A 25,427-nucleotide genomic window follows, 5' to 3' on the forward strand; every position below is an offset into this window, starting at 1 on the left:
GTAGATATAGGCGTAGAAATACTCTTACTTGGACAATTAAAACAGATTCCTCGCTGGTCTCCCTGCCACCAGCCCCTGCCTACTCTGGCTATTGCCAGAGTTACCTGCCTAAGTAACAAATCTCACCCTGCTTGAAGAGCTCTGCTGGTTCCCTATCACCTATAGAATGAGGACCAATGCCTTAGCATTTCATATATAGAAGCCTTTCACAGTCTGACCCCAGTATTTACCCCTTGTCAGTTCTCCAGTGTCACTGTTCCCTGGATTGGCCATGTCTGATCATATTCTCCCCACCTTTGTACATATACTCAATCCCTTCTTCATCTGGCAAGTTCCTACTCATTCTTCAAGACTCTGCTCATCTGTTACCTTCTTTATGAAGGTGTCTTTGCCAGTTTTCCCGAGCAGAGGTAATGACTCTGTTCTCTAGTCTTTCGCTACTTCAATCATCTATTTATGTCTCTCCCATAGTTCCCTATGAGTTTTTTAAAAAAATAGAGTTCTTGTCTTACTCATCATTTTATATCTGATACTCTGCCTATCACATAAAAGGAGCTCAGGAAATTTCAGTGAATAGACATTATGCTAAAACAATGTCTAGACCCATAATTTCTTGAAATTTTAAAGCAATTTTACTTAGTAGTTTTTATGAGTTTTGCTTAATTGTACCATTTTTGACCTTGTAGTGCAATTCCAGCATAACCTTATTTCTTCAACAATATTATGAAATAACTTAGCTTTTTAATAAGGAATACTGTACAACCATTAAAAATAATGAGGTAGATCTACGTAGAGACAGGAAGAAATCTACAGGATGTAAAGTACAAAGTGAGTTGCATAACAGGTTGATCTTATTATGTTTAAAAATAGAAATTCAGACAAATGTATATCAAATTATTATTTTAGGGTCAGAGAGAGGGGTAGAATATTGATAAATTTCATTTTTTTTACTCTCCAACCTCATATTATTTTCTACTATGTAGCTCTATAATGTTTACATTTTCGTATGTTGAGCATGTACTTTCGTGAGTAAAAAAAGAAGAAAAAAGGTCATAACAAACCACCTCTCAGCTTTTAACCTTTCATATTCTTCTTAATGGAAAAGTAAAGTCTGGGTAGCGGAAGCATTTTTTTTTTTTTTAATTTGCCCAGGGAGTTAGAAAAAAATCTTCAGGTAAAATATGAAATGTAAGTATGAAGTTAAAGACATTTCAGCTGTATATATGTGATCAAGTCAGTTAATAAGTATTTTAGTGCTGCTTTCAGTAGTTTTTTTTTTTTTTTTTTCAGTAGTGCAGTGTGCTAGGTGCTGAAGTAGAGTAAAAAGGATATGGTTTCTTTTGTGGGTTAGTTTACAGTTTATGCTGGGTAGCAAAACACCCAAGCAGCAATTTATGAAGGAGATAGAGTAATGTAGTTTATAATCCTTAATTCTAAATGCATTTTCCTTAAACTGAAAAATTTCCGTTATATTTTGGGGGTCATATTGTATTTCAATGTCTAATTAGAAACAGAAAAATGAGAATTGCTTTGCCTTTAAAGTCAAGTTGGAAAGAACTTTGTTGATAGGAAAGACATGATAATAAAAAATAAGGTAATATAAGGAAGATTTTTTTAGAAGTGATTAAATAGAAAAGATTTTTAAAAATGCAAAAACTTGAAATTTTGTTTCCTAATAAATGTGCCGTATGTGTTTGATTACAATCTGTATTGTCGCTTGGATTATTAGTGAAAATGTGGATATAATAGTTGCTGTTTAAAAAGTATTTTCCTGACATATAAAATTGATATTTCTATTAAGTTTTACTGTGTTTTGCTAAGTGGCTGCTAATATCCTGGATACATACCATGTTGGGGTTTACTTTAAATTTCAGGATTCTAAATCTCATTGAAAATGAATTGGGATATTGTGTCTCCATCTATAAAATGAAGCAGGCTTTTAATAAAAAGTTCCTGGTTTAAGTATTAGTTTTCCTCTGAAAATGAGATACATTTTTTATGATGGAGAGTCCACAATGATTGCTGCATTTTCTTTGCTTCCTACTGAAGAAGCTCTTAGTACACTTGCAAAGAACATAAGGAGTCATGTCAGAGGTCAGCTATTTGAGTCCATTTTCCCACAGCCGCCTGGTGCGAGTGATCTTTTACTGTGTTTTTTTAAAAAAAAATGGGCAAGGATTAGAGGGGATTAGAAAGAATATTACCCTCCTGAGTATAGGCCCAAAGCACTAAGGAGAGAGAATCCAAGCAGACAGCAAATGGGCTTTGCTTGACCAGGACACAACCTCTCCCGCATTCCTTTAAGAAACTGAATGGGAAATGTTAAGTCCCCAAACTGGATTAGTAAATAATCTCATAGTTTGTGACATCTGCAAAAATAAATCGATGAGCAGGCTGCATTCTTACACTTTGAGGAGGGATCCAGAGACATCAAGAGTAAGAGTAATTAAAGATGGGGATTAAGCTCAGTAATTGTTGGAAAGGCACATTTCATAAACAAAGAAGAAAAAATTATTTCAGGTGTATTAATATGAGTACATATATATTGATTAATAACCTAAGGCTTAAATTTTAAAACCGCTACAACTTTTTGTCTTTAAGATACTTCCTGGAGTCTTTGTAAAACCTATAGCATTTTTACAAAGTGTTTCACAAATTCAGTTCTTCAATTTATGTTGTTTATCTCATTAGTGTGTAATAATTTAGACGACCTAGAATTTGAAGTGTGAGAATATATTTTTGAGACACATCTGGAATGTTTCTCTTTTTATGTCGTATAACAGAAGTTAATATGATTTGGAACTTTTGACATATAATTTGATATCAGGCCATTTAGAACCAAAGAGATTGTTTCAAACCTATTCCAGTAGAGGAAGCGCATTCTGGCCTCAGTCTTTGAAGGAAGTGTTTAGCTAACTAAATATTTTTAAAGGTTTTGTTTTAAATTGACCAACTTTAATAGTAAAGATGATGTATAGGTAGCTAATTTTGCATATTTCTTCATGTAATTGGTACATCTGATTAGTGTACTATGATTACAACGCTTTTATTATGGATTATGATATTAAGGTGAGTATTTTTTTCAGTAGCTTAAGATAGGATTTTATATCATATATGAAGAAGTATTGATAAGCTAAAATGTCTATAACAGGCATACTCACTAATCCCTTAAATGCACCTTGCTCTATGATCTCTTGGCTCACTCAATTTTTTAAGCTGGCCCCATGCTTTGAATATGTCCTCCTGTTTCTCTTCCCACTTTCCCAATCTGCTCATCCATATTCCACCCATCTTTAAATATCAGTTTAAATCCCAAATTCCATCAAGTGGTTTATTTGCAGCTCCTAAAAACCCTGGTGGCGTAGTGGTTAAGAGCTACGGCTACTAACCAAAAGGTCGGCATTTCGAATCTACCAGGCGCTCCTTGGAAACTATATAGGGCAGTTCTGCTCTGTCCTGTTGGGTCACTGTGAATAGGAATCAACTTGATGGCAACTGGTAAATCAGAATTAATGCTTCCTAAATATAGAGTTATGAGCCCTAGCGATACAGTGGTTAAGAGCTCAGCTGCTAACTGAAAAGTCGATGGTTCAAATCCACCAGCCGCCCCATGGGAGAAAGGTGTTACAGTCTGCTTCTGTAAAGATTACAGCCTTGAAAACCATATGGGGCAGTTCTACTGCCCTGTAGGGTTGCTGTGACTCAGAATTGACTTAATGGCAATGGTTTGTAAACATAGAGTTACCAAATGACCCAGCAATTCCACTCCTAGGTACATACCCAAGAGAAATTAAAACATATGTCTACCCAAAAACTTATACACAAATGTTTATAACAGCATTATCTGTAATAGCAAAAAGGTGTTATTGTGAAATTAAAATATATGTCTACACAAAAACTTGTATACAAATGTTTATAGAGCATTATCTGTAATAGCCAAAAGGTGGTGGTGTTGTTGCTGTTAGGAGCCATTGAGTCATTCTAACTCATAGCCACCCTGTGTATAACAGAAGGAAACACTGCCCAGTCCTGTGCCATTCTCACAATTGTTATGCTTGAGCCCATTGTTGCAGCCACTGTGTCAGTCCACCTCCTTGAGGGTCTTCCTCTCTTTTGCTGACCTTCTACTTTACCAAGCATGATGTCCCCTCCAGGGACTGACCTCTCCTGATAACATGTCCAAAGTATGTGAGACGTAGTCTTGCCATCCTTGCTTTTAAGGAGCATTCTGGCTCTACTTCTTCCAAGACAGATTTGTTCGTTCTTTTGGCAGTCCATGGTGTGTTCAATATTCTTCGCCAACACCACAATTTGAAGGCATCAGCTCTTCTTCGGTCTTCCTTATTCATTGTCCAGCTTTTGCATGCATATGAGGCGATTGAAAACACCGTGGCTTGGGTCAGCATACCTTAGTCTTCAAGGTGACATCTTTGCTTTTCAATACTTTAAAGAGGTATTTTGCAGCCAGTTTGCCCAATGCAATGCATCTTTTGATTTCTTGACTGCTACTTCAATGGGAGTTGATTGTGGATCTGAGTAAAATTATATCCTTGACAACTTCATTCTTTTCTCCATTTATCATGATGTTGTTTATTGGTCCATTTGTGAGGATCTTTTTTTTCTTTATGTTCAGGTGTAATCCAAACTGAAGGCTGTAGTCTTTGATCCCTTCATCAGTAAGTGTTTCAAATCCTCTTTACTTTCAGCAAGCCAGGTTGTGTCATCTGCATAACACAGGTTGTTAATGAGTCTTCCTCCAATCTTGTTGCCTTGTTCTTCTTCATATAGTCCAGCTTCTCGAATTATTTGCTCAGCATATAGATTGAATAAGTATGGTGAAAGGATACAACCCTGAAGCACTCCTTTTTTGAGTTTAAACCGCTCAGTATCCCCTTGTTCTGTTTGAACAACTCCCTCTTGATCTATGTACAAATACCTCATGAGCACAATTAAGTGTGCTGGAATTCGCATTCTTTACAATGTAATCGTAATTTGTTGTGATCCACACAGTCAAATGCCTTTACATATTCAATAAAACACAGGTAAACATCTTTTTGGTATTCTCTGCTTTCAGCCAGGATCCACCTGACATCAGAGATGATATCTCTGGTACTGTGTCCTCTTCTGAATCTGGCTTGAATTTCTGGCTGTTCCTGTCGATGTAATGCCGCAGCCGCTTTTGAATGATCTTCAGCAAAATTTTACTTGTATGTGATACTAATGATACTGTTAGATAATTTCTGCATTCAGTTGGAACACCTTTAATGGATAGGCATAAATATGGATCTCTTCCAGTTGGTTGGCCAGGTAACTGTCTTCCAAATTTCTTGGCATAGAGAAGCGAGCACTTCCCTCGCTGCATCCATTTGTTGAAACATCTCAGTTGGTATTCTGTCAATTCCTGTTTTTCGCCAATGCCTTCAGTGCATCTTGGACTTCTTCCTCCAGTACCATCGGTTCCTGATCATATGCTACCTCCGGAAATGGTTGAATGTCGATTAATTCTTTTTTGATATGGTGACACTGTGTATTCCTTCCATCTTCTTTTGATGCTTCCTGTATCAAAAGGATTTTCCCCATAGAATCCTTCACTATTGCAACTCGAGGCTTGAATTTTTTCTTCACTTCTTTCAGCTTGAGACATGCCAAGCATGTTCTTTCCTTTTGGTTTTCTATCTCCAGCTCTTTGCATTGTAATAGTTTACTTTGTCTTAAGCTGTCCTTTGAAATCTTCTGTTCAGCTTTTTTACTTTGTCATTTCTTCCTTTTGCTTTAGCTACTCGATGTTCAAGGGTAAGTTTCAGAGTCTCTTCTGACATTCATTTTTGTCTTTTCTTTCTTTTTAATGGCCTCTTGCTTTCTTCATGTATGATATCCTTGATGTCATTCTACAACTCATTTGATCTTTGGTCATTAGTGTTCAATGTGTCAGATCTATTCTTTTTTTTTATATAATTTTTATTGTGCTTTAAGTGAAATTTTACAAATCAAGTCAGTCTCTCACACAAAAACCCATATACACCTTGCTACACACTACCACTTACTCTCCCCCTAATGAGACAGCCCATTCTCTCCCTTCTCTCTCTCTTTTTGTGTCCATTTCACCAGCTTCTAACCCCCTCCACCCTCTCATCTCCCTTCCAGGCAGGAGATGCCAACATAGTCTCAAGTGTCCACCTGATCCAAGAAGCTCAATCCTCACCAGCATCCCTCTGCAACCCATTGTCCAGTCCAATCCATGTCTGAAGAGTTGGCTTCGGGAATGGTTCCTGTCCTGGGTCAACAGAAGGTGTGGCAGCCAGTCTCAGTCAGACCATTAGGTCTGGTCTTATGAGAATTTGGGGTCTGCATCTCACTGCTCTCCTGCTCCCTCAGGGGTTCTCTGTTGTGTTCCCTGTCAGGGTAGTCATTGATTGTAGCCAGGCACCATCTAGTTCTTCTGGTCTCAGGATGATGTAGTCTCTGGTTCATGTGGCCCTTTCTGTCTCTTGGGCTCATAATCGCCTTGTGTCCTTGGTGTTCCTCATTCTCGTTTAATGTCAGATCTATTCTCGAGATGGTCTCTAAATTCAGGTGGGATATACTCAAGTTTGTGCTTTGGTTCTCATGTACTTAATCTAATTTTCTTCAGTTTCAACTTGAGCTTGCATATGAGTAATTGATGAACATATGAGCCGAAAGATAGAAACAACCAAATGTCAGTTAACTAAGGAATGGATAACGAAATGTGGTATATCCATACAGTGAAATATTATTTGGCATTAAAAAGGAATACCAATGTATACTGCAACATGACTGAGCCTGGAAAATACTATGTTAAATGAAAGAAACCAGTTACAAAAGACAGTATAAGATTCCATTTATAAGAAATGCCTAGAATAGGCAAATCCATAGAAACAGAAAGTAGATTAAAGGTTGCTTTTTTTTAGGCCTAAGGGGTAGGGGGATAAAGGGACGTTAGCTAAAGGGTACGAGGTTCTGTTGTTTTGAGGTGATGAAAATACTCTAAAATTGACTGTGGTGATGGTTGCACCTATCTGGGAATATACTCTGGGAATTCTATACTTTAAAGCATCCTAAACATAATGGTTAAGAGCTTAGCTGCTAACCAGAAGGTTGGCAGTTCTAATCTACCAGCTGCTCCTTGGAAACCCTATGAGGCAGTTCTGCTCTGTCCCATAGGGTTGGTATGGGTTGGAATCGACTCGATGGCAATGGGTTTGGTTTGGTTTTGGCTTAAACAAACAGTTATGAGCCCAGGTGGCACAGTAGTTAAGAGCTTGGCTACTAACCAAAAGGCCAACAGTTCGAACCCACACTCCATGGGGGAAAGATATGGCAATCTCCTTCCATAAAGGTTACAGCCTTGGAAACCCTATGGGGCAGTTCTACTCTGTCCTTCAGGGTCTCTGAGCCAGAATCGACTTGATGGCAAAGGGTTTGGTTCTTTTTGTTATTTATATTCCTATATACGTTGTTTATACCTCTAATAAAGCACTTACCACAGTCTGGTTATAGTTTTACTAAAAACTCCGTCTTTCCTATTATAGTATGAGGCTCCAGAGAACAGGTAGGGTTTTGTTTTTGTTTTCCCTGATGAGCACAGTGCTTGTTCTCAGTAAATTTTAATTTTATTAAACTTTTTCACAATTAAGTTTCTTCACCTATAGAATGGGAATAAGAGAAAAAAAGAATTAAATGTTGCCACGAGGTGTTGTTCCAAAATTGTATTTTATAATTTTATACTCAATTCTTTTTTTGGAAAAATAAACATGTGCTCTCACGTTATGTCCTTTGCTTCAGTTTCTATGTTATATGTAACAAGGTCACACGTAAGCCAGTTATCACCAGATTTTTACCTGTAGGAATGTTCTGACCTATGGAATTTGCATATATAAGCATTGTATACTTTGTCAGTAGGTCCTTCATGTCATTTCAAGTAGTTTAGTTTTTTTAAATCAATTTTACTTTATAACATCTTGAATCTACATTTTTGTGGATGTTTGAAGTTAACATAATTTTCTTTTTTGTTGTTGTTTCATGTGTGTTGTTTTTCCAGTACTTACTAGAGATGAAAAGTCTCATTTTACCTCCAGAACACATCCTGAAACGGGGCGATAGTGAAGCAATTGCCTACGCTTTCTTCCATCTGCAGCACTGGAAGCGAATAGAAGGTGCTCTTCATCTGTTACAGTGTACCTGGGAAGGCAGTAAGTGTTCTTTTCCAAGTGTATTCACAGCCAGTCTTCTTTAATTGAGATTGTCTGAGTTTCTGTAAGGATTTATCATTCAGATTGGTTACAAGGTGGACTCAGTGGCGTTATATTTGGTTTATTGGTGGAAATGCTTAATATGTTTATATTGATGCCACATTTAGGAAAATCAGAATGAGAAACTTACAGTATTCTTCAAGGTGCATTGCTCGATGCATTATAATAAAATATGTTCATTTGAATTATTTAATTGTAAGGAAAAAAATGCAAATTTATCAGTCCTTTGGTTTATAAGCTTTTTAATGTGGTCGAGCTATTGTTCTAATATTTTTTAAATTGGACTGTTTTAAACTACCTACCAGATCTCTTATTTGTAACTTCTTGTAATCACCAAGAAAGTTAAGCTTAATCAAAATGTATTGTCAGCTGGATTTTTGTAATAATTCTCTTGGAAAGTACACCACAGCTATCAATAAAAATTCAAAAAAGAATTCAGTGCTCATTCACTAAAATTGGCTAACCCTACTTTCCATTGAGGTACTTTAAGGCATCACAGCAAATTCATAAGAATGCTATGGGATATTTTAAATTTTCAGTGGAAACATAGCAATACTGGACATGTGTCAGATACCACTCAGACTACTAGCTTGAGATAGGTCATGGTTTTAACATTAGGTTGCTGTCCATTCCTTTCAATATCATCGTATCTTTGCAAAGCTGGTTTTGTGTTAGTTGCTGTGATAAAAAGAAGTACCACACAAGAATCAATGTGGAGTGAAGATGTCGTTGTCCAATCTGATTTCAAGGTTTGAGATGTTGTCTAGTTCCCGGCAGGCTCAGAAATCTCTTTAGTAGTAAAAAACGATGGTTGTTTAAGAATAAAATAAGAAGAGTCTTTCTTTCTTCCAATTTTTGCATGTGTTTTTTTTTTTTTTCCAGATGTCTTTTAAATTGTAAGGACGTAAACTGTTCGCGTTGTTTGGACTTCCTACCTAATAAATAGAACTGCTAGGTATTTCTTTCAGCCTAGGGGCACCATTAAAAAATTACTGAGACATTAAAGGTACCATGTGTCTTTGAATCAAGAAAACTTGGGAACATTTACATTAACATTTGCTGTGGGTCAGACACTGTGCTTGACAATTTGACAATGACAATATGCACTTGAGGATCTGAATGTCTTTGGGTAATAAGACTTTCTTTTGCTTTTTCCCCAGTAGTCTATAAGCTTCTGCATTAATAAAAATCAATATAAGGTTGATACCCAAAATGCGAAGATAACTCATCTCCCCACTTTCCTGCTTCTCCATTATCCTGCCACCAGCCACCCACATGACACTTTTTCTCTCTGACCTTAACCACCCAGAGTTAGGTCAGAGCTTACAAGTCACAAGGACAAGTCACAAGGACTTAGATCGACTGTCCACAAGTCTTTCTCTGACCTCTAGCCACCCAGAGCTGGAAGTTAGAACTCTGTCCTTCAGCCCCTGTGGCTCTCACTGCCCCCAGTGGGTTCAGTAATTTACTAGAATGACTCATAGAACTAAGTATAGGAGACTAGCTATACTTACAGTGACTCCTTCATTATAACCAGAAAGGATACAAAGAGACATGTCAGGCATAGTCTGGGAGGCCTCCATTGTCCTCAGGGACATGCCCCCTCTCCTGTGCATGAATGTTCTCACTGGTCACGAAAACCCAACTGTTTCTGTGTTCAGGGCCTGTTATAACAACACACATGCGTGATTGGGGCCTCAATCCATGGTCTCATTCCATGAATATGCATGATTCATTGCATCATGCCCTCCTCTCCAGAGGTTAACTGCCAGGTGGGGTCTGTGTAGCCCCCGCTAATTAGCATGTGTTGCCTAGCGATTTTAGAAAATAAAGGAACCTTGATTGCTGACAAATCCCAAAGGTTATTTTCAGGACCCAGAACCAAGGTCAAATCAAGTTCTTTGTCCTACAATTCCTCAAAACCACATGTTCTATCTCATTTATCTCGTATGTGTCTTTAATGCCTAGTATTCTGTTCAGCACATTTAGCAAGTATTCAATAAGTATGCAGTTTGTATTTTATGAATAATCATCTTGATGCATGATTTCCTAGAGTTATCACAGATTTGCTTGTGTGACTTTTGACAAAGCACAATTTTTTTTTTTGACAAAACAAAATCCGTATTTTGACAGAAGTTTATAGAGACAAGCACTAAAGGAGAAAGAAAAGTCTTAATATTGTTGAGTGCTTAGCTAGTTGAGTAGATCAATAAGGATTCCTTTAAGAAGTCTGCAAGAGTTGGTGATAATGTAGATCAAGGCTTAGCAAACTTTTTCTGTAAAGGGCCAAATAGTAAATATTTTAGGTTTTGTGGGCCATACATTCTCTATCACAACTACTCTTGTTGTAACTTGAAAGCAACCGTAAACACTATGTAAATGAATGGATGAAGCTGTGTTCCAATAAAACTTTATTTACAAAAACAGATTCCAGGCCAGATTTGGCCAAAGATCCATACTTTGCTGACCCCTGATCTGTATTAAACTCTGCTCATCAAAGATCTTGGTAAAATCTCACTTATGAAGTTAGGAAACATTGTGAACTCTTTTTAGGTTGCCAAGAGTTATGGTCCCAACAGTTACATACTTTGTAGTTTTATAAAGATTCCTATAAGAAGTGGAGTTCATGCCTGGGGAGTTATCTATTGTGTCTATAATGAGGAGACTGAGGCAAAGAAGCACCCAGCCAGTCTTATCATCCACAACTTTAGTTTTATTCCAGTCAGACTAGACCATTCACTATTCTGTAAATAAACCATATTTTTCCCTTTATTTGTGCTTTTGCTCACTTTATTTCTTGCATTTAAAATGTCTCTCTGAAAACAAAAGTACTACGTAGACATGTTATAAAAATATGTCTCTAAAATAGCTTTGATCTGTTATATAGGATGGCAAATGAGACAGAACTGAATGTCAACATTTGTGTTTTTTTCCCTCAGCTTTTAGAATGATTCCCTACCCTTTAGAGAAAGGCCATCTATTTTACCCCTACCCCAGCTGCACAGAGACTGCTGATAGAGAGCTATTACCTAGTAAGTAAATATTTCAGTTTTCATAAACTTAAAAGTAGTTGTGTGTTTGCTTTTCATAGTATTCTTCATTTTTAAAGTACTTTTGGTTGAAATTCAGGACTCTCTTTAAATATTATTTTAGCCATTTCTGGGATGTTGCATAATTCAATTCATTTCCAAAAATTTTTTTAGTAGAACGCTATGCTAGATGGGATGAAGGACACAAAGATTAAAAATATTAAAAAGAGCAATCATCTTGTAAACATTTAAAGAAGAAATAATACCAGTCCTTCACAAACTTTTTCAGAAAATAGAGGTGGAGGGAACACTCCCCAACATATTTTGTGAGACCAGTTTACCCTGATACCAACAGCAAACAAAGCTATTATAAGAAAATAAAACTATAGAACAATATCTCTCATGAATATATATAAGAAAAATCTTTAACAAAATATTAGCAAACCGAATCCAACAACATATAAAAAGGCCTATACCTCATAACCTAGTGGGGTTTACTACACTAATACAAGGTTGGTTTACATCTTAAAATAATATAATACACCATATTGATAGAAAGAAGGACAGTATATGCAGAAAAAGCATTTGACAAAACGCAGCACCCTTTCATGATTGAAAAAAAAAATTCTCATTTAACTATGAACAGAAAGGAACTTCTTCATCCTGATAAAGAGCATCTACAAAAAACCTCCAGCGAACATCATACTTAATGGTAAAAGACCGAATGCTTTCCCTCTAAGATCAAGAGTAAGGCAACGATGTCCACTTTCACCATTCCTATTCAACCTTATGTTGGAGGTTCTAGCCAGTGCAATCAGACAAGAAAGAGAAAATAAAAAGTATTCATATTGGAAAGGAAGATTTAGAACGGTTTTTATTCACAGATGACATAATCCCGTATGTAGAAAATCCCAAGAAATTCACAAAATTACTATTAGAACTAATAAATGAATTCAGCGAGATTGCAAGATATAAGATCAATATTTAAAAAGTCAGTTATATACCTATATACTATCAATGAACAATCTGTAAATGAGTTTAAGAAAATTCCAGTCGTACAAAAAAAACCCCAAACCTATTGCCATCGAGTCGATTCTGTTCCGACTCACAGGGACCCTATAGGCAGAGTAGAACTACCCCATAGGATTTCCAAGGAGTGGCTGGTAGATTCAAACTGCTGACGTTTTGGTTAGCAGTTGTAGCTCTTAATCACTGTGCTACCAAGGCTCTAATTCCAATCATGACCTGACCTGTTGCCATCTAGTTGATTCTGACATATTGCCACCCTATGAAAACTGCCCCAAGGAGCAGCTGGTGGATTTGAACTGCCGACCTTTTAGTTAATAGCCTGAGCTCTTTACCACCACACCACCAGGGCTCCAATTCCAATTCCAGTCAAAAAGAACAAATTATGTAGGAATAAATTTAATAAAAGGCTTGTACACTAAGAATTATAAAGTATTGCTGAGCAAAATTAAAGGAAACTTAAATAAACAGAAAAAAATTCCATGTTAATGGATTGGAAGATCCAGTATTTATTTAGATAGCAGTTTTCCCCAAATTAACCCTGGTGGTACAGTGATTAAGTGCTGTGGCTGCTAACCAAAAAAGTTGGCAGTTTGAATCCAGCAGGCGCTCCTTGAAAATTCTATGGGGCAGTTCTATCCTGTCCTATAGGGTTGCTATGAGTCGGAATTGACTCAACGGCAGTGGGTTTGGGCTTTTTTTTTTTTTGGTTTTTCCCCCAAATTGGAAACCCCGGTGGCATAGTAGTTAACAGCTCGGCTACTAACCAAAAGGTTGGCAGTTCGAATCCATCAGGTGCTCCTTGAAAATCCTATGGGGCAGTTCTCTGTCCTTTAGGGTCACTATGAGTCAGAATTGACTCGAGGGCAACAGGTTTGGTTTTTTGGTTTCCCCACCCTCCCCAAATTTATCTATGGATTGAATGCAATCCCTGTCAAAATTCCAGCAGATTCTTTTGTTAAAGTTGACAAGTTGATTCTAAAATTTTTGTGTCTTAGTTACCTAATGCTGCTATAACAGAAATACCGAACTGAGTGGCTTTAACAAACAGAAATTTATTTTCTCACAGTTTAGAAGGCTAGAAGTCTGAATTCAGGGTGCCAACTCTAGAGGAAGGGGTTCTCTCTCTGCCTGCTCTGAAGAAGGCCCATGTCTCTTTGAGCTTCTGCTCCTGGGCGATCTTCATGTGGCTTGGCATCTCTCTTCCCCCATTTCTGCTTCTCTCACTTGCTTGTAAAATCCCTTTTACATCTCAGAAAAGCATGACTCAAGATACACCTTCATCCTGCCTCATTAACATAACCTAATCCTCATTGACATAACCTAATCCTCCTCATTAACATAACAAACGCAACCCATTCACAAATGGGATTATAACCACAAGCAGACGTTAGAATTTACAACACATATTTTTGGGGGATACAATTCAATCTATAACAATATGGAAAGGTAAAGGACCCAGAATAGCCAAAACAATTTTGAGAAAGAAGAATGAAATTGAAGGGCCTATACATCTTGATTGTAAAAAGAACAGTCAATGAGTTGGGAGAAGAACCAGAACTATGTAGGGTTATGATTGCTGAAAGTGTTTCAACATAGGCCCCCTGCCTTCAAGAAAGCAGACTTCGCTAAATAATAGTCTATTCTTTTTGTCTCTACTCTTTCTCTGTGACTTAGTAAACTTCTGTTTGTTGTTGTAGTTGCCGTTGAGTTGATTCCGACTCATGGTGACCCCGTGTGCGCAGAGTAGAACTACTACATGGGGTTTTCATGACTGTGACCTTTTGGAAGCAGATCACCAGGTCTGTCTTCCAAGGCCTCTGGGTGGGTTCCCACAGCCAACCTTTTGGCAGTCAGGTGCTTAACCGTTTGCGCCACCCAGGGACTCCAGAATTTCTGTTTAACTTTTCTTTTTGTGATTTAACCAAGAAGTAAGCATACTGAAAGTTTCCTTACATGATTTAAACCTGTGCCACAGTTTTTACAATACTGCACCATTAGAAGTGAAAGATACGGCAAATTGAGTATACTGATATTTTTCTCCCAGGATCCTCCATCCTCTGGGATAAGTGATCTCTTCTTTCTCTGAACTCTCAAAGTGCTTTGTGTACTTCTCAGTCTTCCCTTTTATTTTATTTTTTTGAATAATGTAATTAATGTTACTAAATTGTACATGTAGAAATTGTTGAGATGGTAAGTTTTATGTATATTTTCACCGCAATAAAATTTAAAAAGGGTGATATCCACACAGTAAGTGAGAAAAGCAAGATCAAAACAATACGTAACATCTGATCCTCTAAAAAAAAGTTGATAGTTGCCGTTGAGTCAGTGCTGACGGGCCTTGACTCATACCTACCTGTGTAAAACAGAAGAAGAAGTTGCCCAGTCCTACGCCATCTTTACCATTGTTGGTATGTTCAAATCCATTGTTGTGGCCACTGTGTATTTTGAGTGCCTTTCAACCTAAGTGGCCCATTTTCCAGTTTTATGTTGTTAATCTTCCCTTTTAGATTATAAATTCCTTGAGGATCAGGATTCTCTTTATTGTCCTAGTATCTCTATAATGTATGTCATAAAAATTAATATTCAATAAATATTGTTTAAATGAGTAAAATTCATTATTTTGTTCTTGTAAATATGCCTGTCACACTGTAGGTACTTAGCAAAAATGTTAAATGTTAGTGCCTTCAATCTATATCAATAAATGCACACATACAAAAAGAAGAAAGGGCCAAAATCAAAGAATTATCCCTACAACTTGAACAAATAGAAAGAGAGCAACAAAAGAAACCCACAGGCACCAGAAGAAAACAAATAATAAAAATTAGAGCTGAACTAAATGAAATAGAAAACAGAAAAGCAATTGAAAGAGTGACCAAGACCAAAAGCTGGTTTTGGGAAAAAAATCAACAAAATTGATAAACCACTGACCAAACTGACAAAAGAAAAACAGGAGAAGAAGCAAATAACCTGAATAAGAAATGAGATGGGCGATATTACAACAGACCCAACTGAAATTAAAAGAATCATATCAGATTACTATGAAAAACTGTACTCTAACAAATTTGAAAACCTAGAAGAAATGGATGAATTCCTAGAAACAGACTACCTGCCTAAACTAACACAAACAGGGGTAGAACAACTAAATAGACCCATAACAAAAGAAGAGATTGAAAAGGTAATCAAAAAACTGCCGACAAAAAAAAACCCTGGTCCGGACGGCTTCACTGCAGAGTTTACCAAACTTTCAGAGAATAGTGAACACCACTACTACTAAAGGTATTTCAGAGCATAGAAAAGGACAGAAGCCAGCATATCCCTGATACCAAAACCAGGTAAAGACACCACAAGAAAATAAAATTATAGACCTATATCCCTCATGAACATAGATGCAAAAATCCTCAACAAAATTCTAACCAATAGAATTCAACAGCATATCAAAAAAATAATTCACCATGACTGAGTGGGATTCATACCAGGTATGCAGGGATGGTTCAACATTAGAAAAACAATTAATGTAATCCACCACATAAATAAAACAAAAGACAAGAATCACATGATTTTGTCAGTTGATGCAGAAAAGGCATATGACAAAGTTCAACACCTATTCATGATAAAAAACTCTCAGCAAAATAGGAATAGAAGGAAAATTTCTCAACATAATAGAGGGCATTTATACAAAGCCAACAGGCAACGTCACCCTAAATAGAGAGAGCCTAAAAGCATTCCCATTGAGATCGGGAACCAGACAAGGATGCCGTTTATTACCGCTCTAATTCAACATTGTGTTGGAGGTCCTAGCCAGAGCAATTAGGCTAGATAAAGAAAGAAAGGGCATCCAGATTGGCAAGGAAGAAGTAAAAGTATCTCTATTTGCAGATGACATGATCTTATACACAGAAAACCCTAAGGAATCCTCCAGAAAACCACTGAACCTAATCGAAGAGTTCAACAGAGTATCGGGATACGAGATAAACACACAAAAATCAGTTGGATTCCTCTACACCAACAAAAAGAACACCGAAGAGGAAATCACCAAATCAATGCCATTTACAGCAGCCCCCAAGAAGATAAAATACTTAGGAATAAATCTTACCAGAGATATAAAAGACTTATACAAAGAAAACTACAGTACACTTCTGCAAGAAACCAAAAGAGACTTACGTAAGTGGAAGAACATACCTTGCTCGTGGATAGGAAGACTTAACATTATAAAAATGTCTATTCTACCAAAAGCGATCTATACATTTAATGCAATTCCGATCCATATCCCAAGGACATTCTTTAATGAGATGGAGAAACAAATCACCAACTTCATATGGAAGGCAAAGAGGCCCCGGATAAATAAGGCATTACTGAAAAAGAAGAACAAAGTGGGAGGCCTCACACTACCTGATTCTAGAAGCTATTATACTGCCACAGTAGCCAAAACGGCCTGGTACTGGTACAACAACAGATACACAGACCAATGGAACAGAATTGAGAATCCAGACATAAATCCATCCACATATGAGCAGCTGATATTTGACAAAGGCCCCAGAACAGTTTAATGGGGAAAAGACAGTCTTTTTAACAAATGGTGCTGGCATAACTGGATATCCATCTGCAAAAAAATGAAACAAGACCCATATCTTACTCCATGCACAAAAACGAGCTCAAAATGGATCAAAGACCTAAATATCAAATCTAAAACGATAAAGATCATGGAAGACAAAATAGGGACAACGTTAGGAGCCCTAATACATGGCATAAACAGTATACAATACATTATTAAGAATGCAGAAGAAAAACTAGATAACTGGGAGCTCCTAAAAATCAAACACCTACGCTCATCCAAAGACTTCACCAAAACAGTAAAAAGACTACCTACAGGCTGGAAAAAAGTTTTTAGCTATGACATTTCCGATCAGTGTCTGATCTCTAAAATCTACATGATACTGCAAAAACTCAACTATAAAAAGACAAATAACCCTATTAAAAAGTGGGCAAAAGATACGAATAGACACTTCACTAAAAAGAAGACACTCAGGTAGCTAACAGATACATGAGGACGTGTTCACGATCATTAGCCATTAGAGAAATGCAGATCAAAACTACAATGAGATTTCATCTCACTCCAACAGGGCTGGCATTATTCCAAAAAAACACAAAATAATAAATGTTGGAGAGGCTATGGAGAGATTCGAACACTTCTGGTGGGAATGTCAAATGGTACAAGCACTTTGGAAATTGATTTGGCGCTTCCATACAATCCAGCAATCCCACTCCTCGGAATATATCCTACAGAAATATAAGAGCCTTTACACGAACAGATAATATGCACACCCATGTTTATTGCAGCACTATTTACAATAGCAAAAAGATGGAAGCAACCAGGGTGCCCATCAACAGATGAATGGATAAATAAATTATGGTATATTCACACAATGGAATACTACACATTGATAAAGAACAGTGAGGAATCTGTGAAACATTTCATAACATGGAGGAACCTGGAAGGCATTATGCTGAGTGAAATTAATCAGTTGCAAAAGGACAAATATTGTATAAGACTACTATTATAAGAACTTGAGAAATAGTTTAAACTGAGAAGAAAACATTCTTTTGTGGTTTCGAGAGGGGGGAGGGACAGAGGGTGGGAGAGGGGTATCCACGAATTAGATGGTAGATAAGAACTACTTTAAGTGAAGGGAAAGACAAGACACAATACAGGAGAGGTCAGCACAACTGGACTAAACCAAAAGCAAAGAAGTTTCCTGAATAAACTGAATGCTTTGAAGACCAGTGTAGTAGGGGCAGGGGTTTAGGGATCATGATTTCAGGGGACATCTAAGTCAATTGGCATAATAAAATCTATTAAGAAAACCTTCTGCATCCCACTTTGAAGAGTGGCGGCTGCGGTCTTAAACGCTAGCAAGCAGCCATCTAAGATGCATCAATTGGTCTCAACCCACCTGGATCAAAGGAGAATGAAGAACACCAAGGACACAAGGTGATTATGAGCCCAAGAGACAGATAAGGCCACGTGAACCAGAGACTACATCATCCTGAGACCAAAAGAACTAGATGGTGCCTGGCTATAACTTATGACTGCCCTGACAGGGAGTACAACAGAGAACCCCTGAGGGAGTAGGAGAGCAGTAGGATGCAGACCCCAAATTCTCATAAAAAGACCAGACTTAATGGTCTGACTGAGACTGGAAGGACCCCGGTGGTCATGGCCCCCAGACCTTCTGCTGGCCCAGGACAGGAACCATTCCAGAACCCAACTCTTCAGACATGGATTGGACTGGAGAATGGGTTGGAGAGGGATGCTGGTGAGGAGTGAGCTTCTTGGATCAGGTGGACACTTGAGACTATGTTGGCATCTCCTGCCTGGAGGGGAGATGAGAGGGTAGAGGGGGTTAGAAGCTGGCGAAATGGACAGGAAAAGAGAGAGTAAAGGGAGAGAGCGGGCTGTCTAATTAGGGGGAGAGTAATTAGGAATATGTAGCAAGGTGTATATAAATTTTATGTGAGAGACTGGATTTGTAAACTTTCACTTAAAGCACAATAAAAATTATTTTTTAAAAAAGTACGTTTTCCTCCTTACTGTGCTCCAAACTCCTAGGCTGCCTACCAGTGAATGGAAAGACTCAGATAAGCAGTGGGTTAAGTGCTATATACACACTCACACACATACATACATATATATATATATATATATATATATATATATATATATGGAATAGAGTATAAGGAAGCTCAAATGGGGAGTGCGTATCTCTCCAGGAGGTCAGGAATGACACCCAGTTTTCTGACTTGGGTGACTTGGTAATGGTAAATCCATTAGCAAAGGTTAGGCATACATACAGCAGGAGGAACAGGTTTGAGAGTAGAGGTGGAGAAGTAAATGAGTTTAGCTTTGAGTATGTTGCCTGTGTAACATCTCGTCCCTACACATATACATACCTGTATATATACATACATTTATACACTTAAATATTTTATTGCATAGTATACTCAGCACATCTACATAACATACATAGATTTTATGTTTCTAAATAATATAACATATGGCTCTAAGATATATTTATAAATTATTTATGCATATACGTAAATAGTAAATGTTGGAGGCATAATTTGAGTATAAATAATAGCAACTGCAAACTAGTTTAAACATAAAAGGAAATTTGTTTGAAGAAGAATGGGTTATCTCAAGGACTCCAAAGGCAACAATTACAGTTGGACCTCATAAGAGGCTAGAACCAGGAACGAGAAGGCCATCAGGATTTCGAGCAGTTATTTATCTGAATGCCTCTGCCTCTGGCCGCCTTTTTCTGCCTCTCCTCTTCTCACCCTCTTTTTCTCCTTCTCCAGCCTCCTCTTCTATTTGTGCGATCTCTCATTTTTGCTGCTCTCAATGTGTCTGCTTCAATCCTCTGTCTTTCTCTTTGCAGTTTGGCTTCCCTCCTTAGGCACACATGTACTCAAACTTGATGCCCTTGTGGCTCTGAGTTTACATGTCATCATTTCAGGCAAACAATACTGAATAGTATCTCAATCCCACTTCTAAAACTTCTAGGTCAGAAAATTAGATTTATCCAGGTATTCATCCCTGGTCCAGTCAGTTGTGACCTAGGCACAGGATCAAGTTGTATAAACAAAATCGCCAGGTATCCTGATGCCTCTTTCTTACTATGTCTCACAAAACAGACTTGGAAGCCATCATTTCCTAGGAAGTCATAGGCATGGGTGATATAACTCAGGAAAAGTATATAAAGTGAGAGAGGTAAGCCAAGGGTGGAACTGTGGGGGTACAAAAAATGTCTAAGGAATGGGTGGCTAAAATGGAGTCTGGAAGAGCCAGTGAAGAAGTCATCAGAGAGACAGGACAGGAACCAGAACTAGATTCCCAGAGACATAAAGGAAGAAGAAATTTCTAAGTAATGAGAGTGAGGATTTTAAGTAACGTTAATTACTGAGAAGAATTCATTAAGCTTGACAGTTGTTGGGTGCCATCAAGTTGATTCCGACTCATAGTGACCCCATGTGACAGAGTAGAACTACCTCATAGGGTTATCTTGGCTGTAATCTTTACGAAACAAATTGCGAGGTCTTTCTACCACAGAGCTTCTGAGTGGGTTCATTCTGCCAGCCTTTCAGTTAGCAGCTGAGCGCTTAACCCTTGAGCCAGGGCTCCTTTAGGGGAGGTCATTAGTGGGAGAAATTTCTTTTCCTTTTGTTAGGGTGGTGGTGATAGTTATTCTTACTGTTTTTCCATTTCAACAGGAACAAGGATATTTAAACCAAACGAATGAACATTTTATTATAGAACATCAATGGCGAGAGTGTATTATATTAAACTAATGCATTTAGCCTAAAATAATGTTACCCTTGCCCAAATATAAAAAAAAAAAAACTAACCCAAATAACTAATATAAAACCAATTTTACATAGTCATCTGAATAAAATCAGGGTTATTATCATATATTGTCAGAGCCATAGCCTACAAGACCAGACAATTTGCATTTTTGGCCAAAAAAAAAAAAAAAAGCCAAACCCATTGCTGTTGAGTCGATTCCAGCTCTTAGCAACCCTAAGGGCAGAATAGAACTGCCCCCTAGGGTTTCCAGGGAGTGACTGGTAGATTCAAACTGCCAACTTCTTGGCACTGTGCCACTTAACCAGTGCACCACCAGGGCTAATTCTAACTCCATATGGGGTGCTACTCATTGGCAAATTCCACAAGGTAGGAGAAGGGGGTTATGCTGTGAGTTTTGTTTGATTATATTATACGATCTTAGACTATTTTTTCTGTCTGTGGTAGAGTGAACAAATTTTTAATAACATGGAGTTCTAATACCCAGGAGTACGTAATGTTTTTTGTTTTTAATTCTCCTTCAACCTTGATATGACTTACAGCATTCTGGAATTTGCTTATGAACCTTAAAAGTTCAGACTCGAACTATTCTCCTAGTTCACATAGCTATTTAGTTGTCTTTTATGCCGCCTGATAAATTTTTCTCTAGAAGCGAATGATGAAATTTGAACTTTAGTTCCAAGGGAGTGTTTCTGTTCTAGTCATCCATTATATTGATATATTAGCCAAACATTGACTGACAAACGAATCTACAGAAGGCAATCCAAAAAGAAATAATTAGGTCTCTCCTACAGTATAAAATCTCATATTTTAGGTAATTATCTTATGAAAGCTATGCAGTTTTCTACCTTTTAAAGTAGGAATAATACTATTTATCTCTTACAGTTTTTAGAAAAATCAAATGAGCTAATGTAAACTGGAGACCCTGCTGGCGTAGTGGTTAAGTGCTACGGCTGCTAACCAAAGGGTTGGCAGTTTGAATCCACCAGGTGCTCCTTGGAAACTCTATGGGGCAGCTCTACTCTGTCCTGTAGGGTTGCTGTGAGTTGGAATCGACTCGACCGCAGTGGGTTTGGGTTTTTTTTGTAATGTAAATTAAAGTACCTTGTAAACTGTAACATGCTATGCAGTTTAATTAGTATTATTAATTTTGTATCTCTGACATGATAGCAATTATAGTAACTGTTGGCATACATAAGTATGTGTTCTCTGTCTTCTCAAGGACCAGGGTTTGTTTCTCTTGGTTTGCTGGAAGAAGTTGGCCTCTCATGGTTGAGGGACAGGGAGGGTTAATGTGACTGCTGGTTTTTTGGGTGCTGAAACCACGGTGTCACCCACAACTTCTAATGTTTCTAACTTTAAAAAAAATCAATTCTGTTGTGCATTTACTGTAAACATGACTCAAGGCTCTGGAAGTTTTCTGGATTTTAAATGAGTGTGGCTTTTGGTATAAACTTTCCAAATATAGTTTAAGACACATAAAAATATCATAGCTACTGAAAGAAACTTAGGTATAATCTTCTCTGTAAATTGTTATGTTTAGAAAAGTAAAATTTATAGCTGACATTGATTCAGCATTGAATTAGTCATCCCTTGCTCATGTAGGATATTACATCAGAAAGTTCTGGGTTAGTCTCCAACTCTGAGTGGTCAACTTCCTGGACTAAATAAAGTCTCAGAATAACTCTCAGTGTAACCAATATTTATTGAGCACCTGTTGTGTGCCAGGCACTGTAACAGGCTCATCTCAGTCTAATTATTCAAGTATTATTAAATTTCAAATCCAAACCAAAACCAAACCCACTGCTGTCGAGTCGATTCTGACTCATAGCGATTAAGATACAACAATTCATAAAAAGGGAGTGAAAATGGTTGTACAACTTGAAGAACATCATCAGTGTCACTGAACTGTAAAATGTAGAAATTGTTAAACTGGTATATGTTCTGCTGTGTATATTCTCAACAACAACAAAAAAAAACCAAAAAAGATAAATACTTGAATACAGTTGGTATTGAAATGTTCAGTTGCTAGAAAAATAATACCTGAGTAAATGTGGTAAAGGAAGACAAGGGACTTAATTTATGGTCAGAATTCTAGGGCTTTGGTTTTCCAGTTCAATTTTTATAGTGTTCAATGAAATAACACATATAGAACACTTATTAATAACTGGGTAAAATTATTAACTAATGATTCTAGGAAATCGACAACACATGTCTGTCTCTTGATCTCTATACTGGACTCTGAGCTTCCAAAGAGCAAGAATTGTAACAACGCACATTTATTAAACACTTATAATGTTTGTCATGACAACTCCATAGCAACTCCTGGAGGGCTTCGCAACTTACTCAAGATCACACAGCTGATAAGTGACAAAGCTCTTTTTCAGAACCACCTCAGCGTGACGTTACAATCAGTGCTCTTTCCCGGGATACCATCCTGTTCCCAGCCCCCAGCCCAGTCATCAGGCTTTATAGATATGTTGTTGATGCTCAAATAAATAATGGATAGCTTTTTTCTACGTTGCTTGGCCAGAGACTACTTGTTCTTTTTTTTAAAAAATATTTTCCTTTTTAGTTTTTAAAAATCGATTTTATTTGAAAATACTAGGACTAGCTCACGCTGTATTCTAGAAATAAAATCCATTTCTACCTGTTTTCCCTTGCAGCCTTTCATCATGTTTCTGTTTACCCAAAGAAGGAGCTTCCTTTTTTCATCCATTTCACAGCAGGACTGTGTTCCTCTACAGCAATGATAGCCCTTCTCACACACCAATTTCCTGAAATCATGGGCGTTTTTGCTAAAGCTGTAAGTATGATCTCAAGGACTTGTATAGAATATTTGTAAAACACACAAGAAACCATCTCTGATCTGTCTGTAGCCTAAACCAGTTAAATGGTGGAAGATATTTGTTAAGTAAATTACAAGTATTGTTTTGTAAAGTTGCTGCCATAAATATATCAGACGTAAGTTTTTGATGATTTGAGTTATACTTCTCTTGCATAGAAGTTTCAAGAATACAATGCTATAACATTATACATTGGTCTTTGTAGACCAGTTTTGGTGGTAAACATAGCACTTGTTACTAGGTAAAGAATAATCTAACCCTTTTTACCATTAATGTATTTTCTTTGGCGTTTTTTTAAAAGTTCCCTATTTTGTAAACAAACCTTTTGATCTTTCCAGTTAAATGAAGTCATTACTTCTAAGGATTTGCAGAACTTTAAGTTCAGCAGTGCACCTAGGATAGAGAATGAATAGATAAGATGGGACATTTGCCCTGGGTATGGATTTTTTTTTTTTTTTTTTTTTATGGAATGTGCCTGTTTACTCAAAGGTCTCTCTGTTATCGTATCTGCATATTCTGATTGATTTTCCCCACCTTAGGTGTAGAACCATTATAGACTTTGACTTTCATTTTTACCCTTTGGTTTCAACTCCCTCCCCATTTCCTGACCCAGGAAGTAGTTGAGAACTGATACTAGAAAGGGTAAGGGTATCCCATGATTATTTACTCATTTACGTAAATGTTAATTAATTAATGTACACTGACTGGAAGTAAAATCACCAAAGATAATTCCCTTTAAATCTCCAAGCCTTTTTAAAAATGCATCTTTCTTGTATATATTTCCATGAAAATGCTGATTTATTATATTTCCAAATATAAAAGCACTGAGATCCATAGGAAAAATATAGCCCTTACTTGGTAATGTATTTTCTGTATTTTTCTCTGTATGCCTCCATTCTAGCTCCCTGCTTCCTCAAATTGCTATTCTTGCCTTAAGGCCCACTTACAGGACAGTTTATTTTGTGCCTTAAAGATTAGTTCTTTCTTCTGGCATCATGGTAAGAGCACTGGTTTCCCTTTTCCCTGGAGAACACCTGGATAATGTGTTAAGTTGCCACTGGTTGTAGGCCTAGGGGTCTGAGACTGCGCTTGATTCTGGGGCAAGCTTCCGAAGAAGGACTTTCCACTGTTGTTCAGGGAATATAGATATTTGGGTTGGAAACTGACTATTCTATTTCCCTTCAATGTAAGAAGCTTAATGATCACACCATAACTCTGTTGTTTGCAATGGAGCCGATTGGGGAGTGTACCCCAAGTTGAGATGCCCTTACTGTGTAATCTGGCGTGGGGAACAAATGGACTAAAAAGGGAACCCCATCCATTTAACAGCTGGAAAAAAATGTGTAAATGTGTATTTGAGAGTATGGGCAAACAGTGAAAGAGACAGTTCTTGGATTTCTCCCAGGGTAGTGGAATGGGAACGAGGTGAAATAAAACAAGGAGGTCTAGAATCTAGAATAGATATGTAGCAATTGTTAGTAGTGTATTTCTATGAAGTACTGCCTAAAATTAATGTGGAGTATACTTACTGTGTGTCCTATCCATCAGTGTTCGTATCTAGTGCCTGCCTTTGCCTAAGAGATCACTAATCACACCGTAAACCCGTTGCCATAGAGTCAATTCCAACTCATAGCAACTCTATAGGACAGAGCAGAACTGCCTCATAGAGTTTCCAAGGAGCGCTTGGTGGATTTGAACTGCTGATCTTTTGGTTAGCAGCTGTAGCACTTAACCACTATGCCACCAGGGTTTCCCTAATGACACCAGAATAGCCTTTAACATAGCACTCTTTTAGCAGAGTCTGAGAATAAATAATACCACATTTTAAAATGGAAGCTTCTTTTTTAAACCAAAGTTACTAATTTACTGTGATTCTAGTTGATGAATAATAAAC

The 25,427-nt window shown here is 37.4% G+C and overlaps 1 protein-coding gene across 7 annotated transcripts in view; it reads left to right on the forward strand.

The window, feature by feature from the left end:
• Nucleotides 1-25,427, forward strand: part of ST7L (suppression of tumorigenicity 7 like) — a 185,534-nt gene that overhangs the window by 70,100 nt on the left and 90,007 nt on the right. For 5 of the 7 annotated variants that reach the window (XR_007516743.1, XR_007516744.1, XM_049880060.1 and 2 more), the window contains 3 exons: nt 8,060-8,210; nt 11,210-11,302; nt 23,354-23,493. Coding sequence is in view for 5 of the 7 variants with exons in the window: in XM_049880060.1 (XP_049736017.1) it covers nt 8,060-8,210; nt 11,210-11,302; nt 23,354-23,493 (384 nt within the window). In the remaining 2 variants the exon portion in view is untranslated. The other 2 variants (XM_049880063.1, XM_049880064.1) reach the window with 2 other exon arrangements.

The sequence above is a fragment of the Elephas maximus genome, chromosome 3, assembly GCF_024166365.1.
Source record: "Elephas maximus indicus isolate mEleMax1 chromosome 3, mEleMax1 primary haplotype, whole genome shotgun sequence".
Lineage (NCBI taxonomy): Eukaryota > Metazoa > Chordata > Mammalia > Proboscidea > Elephantidae > Elephas > Elephas maximus.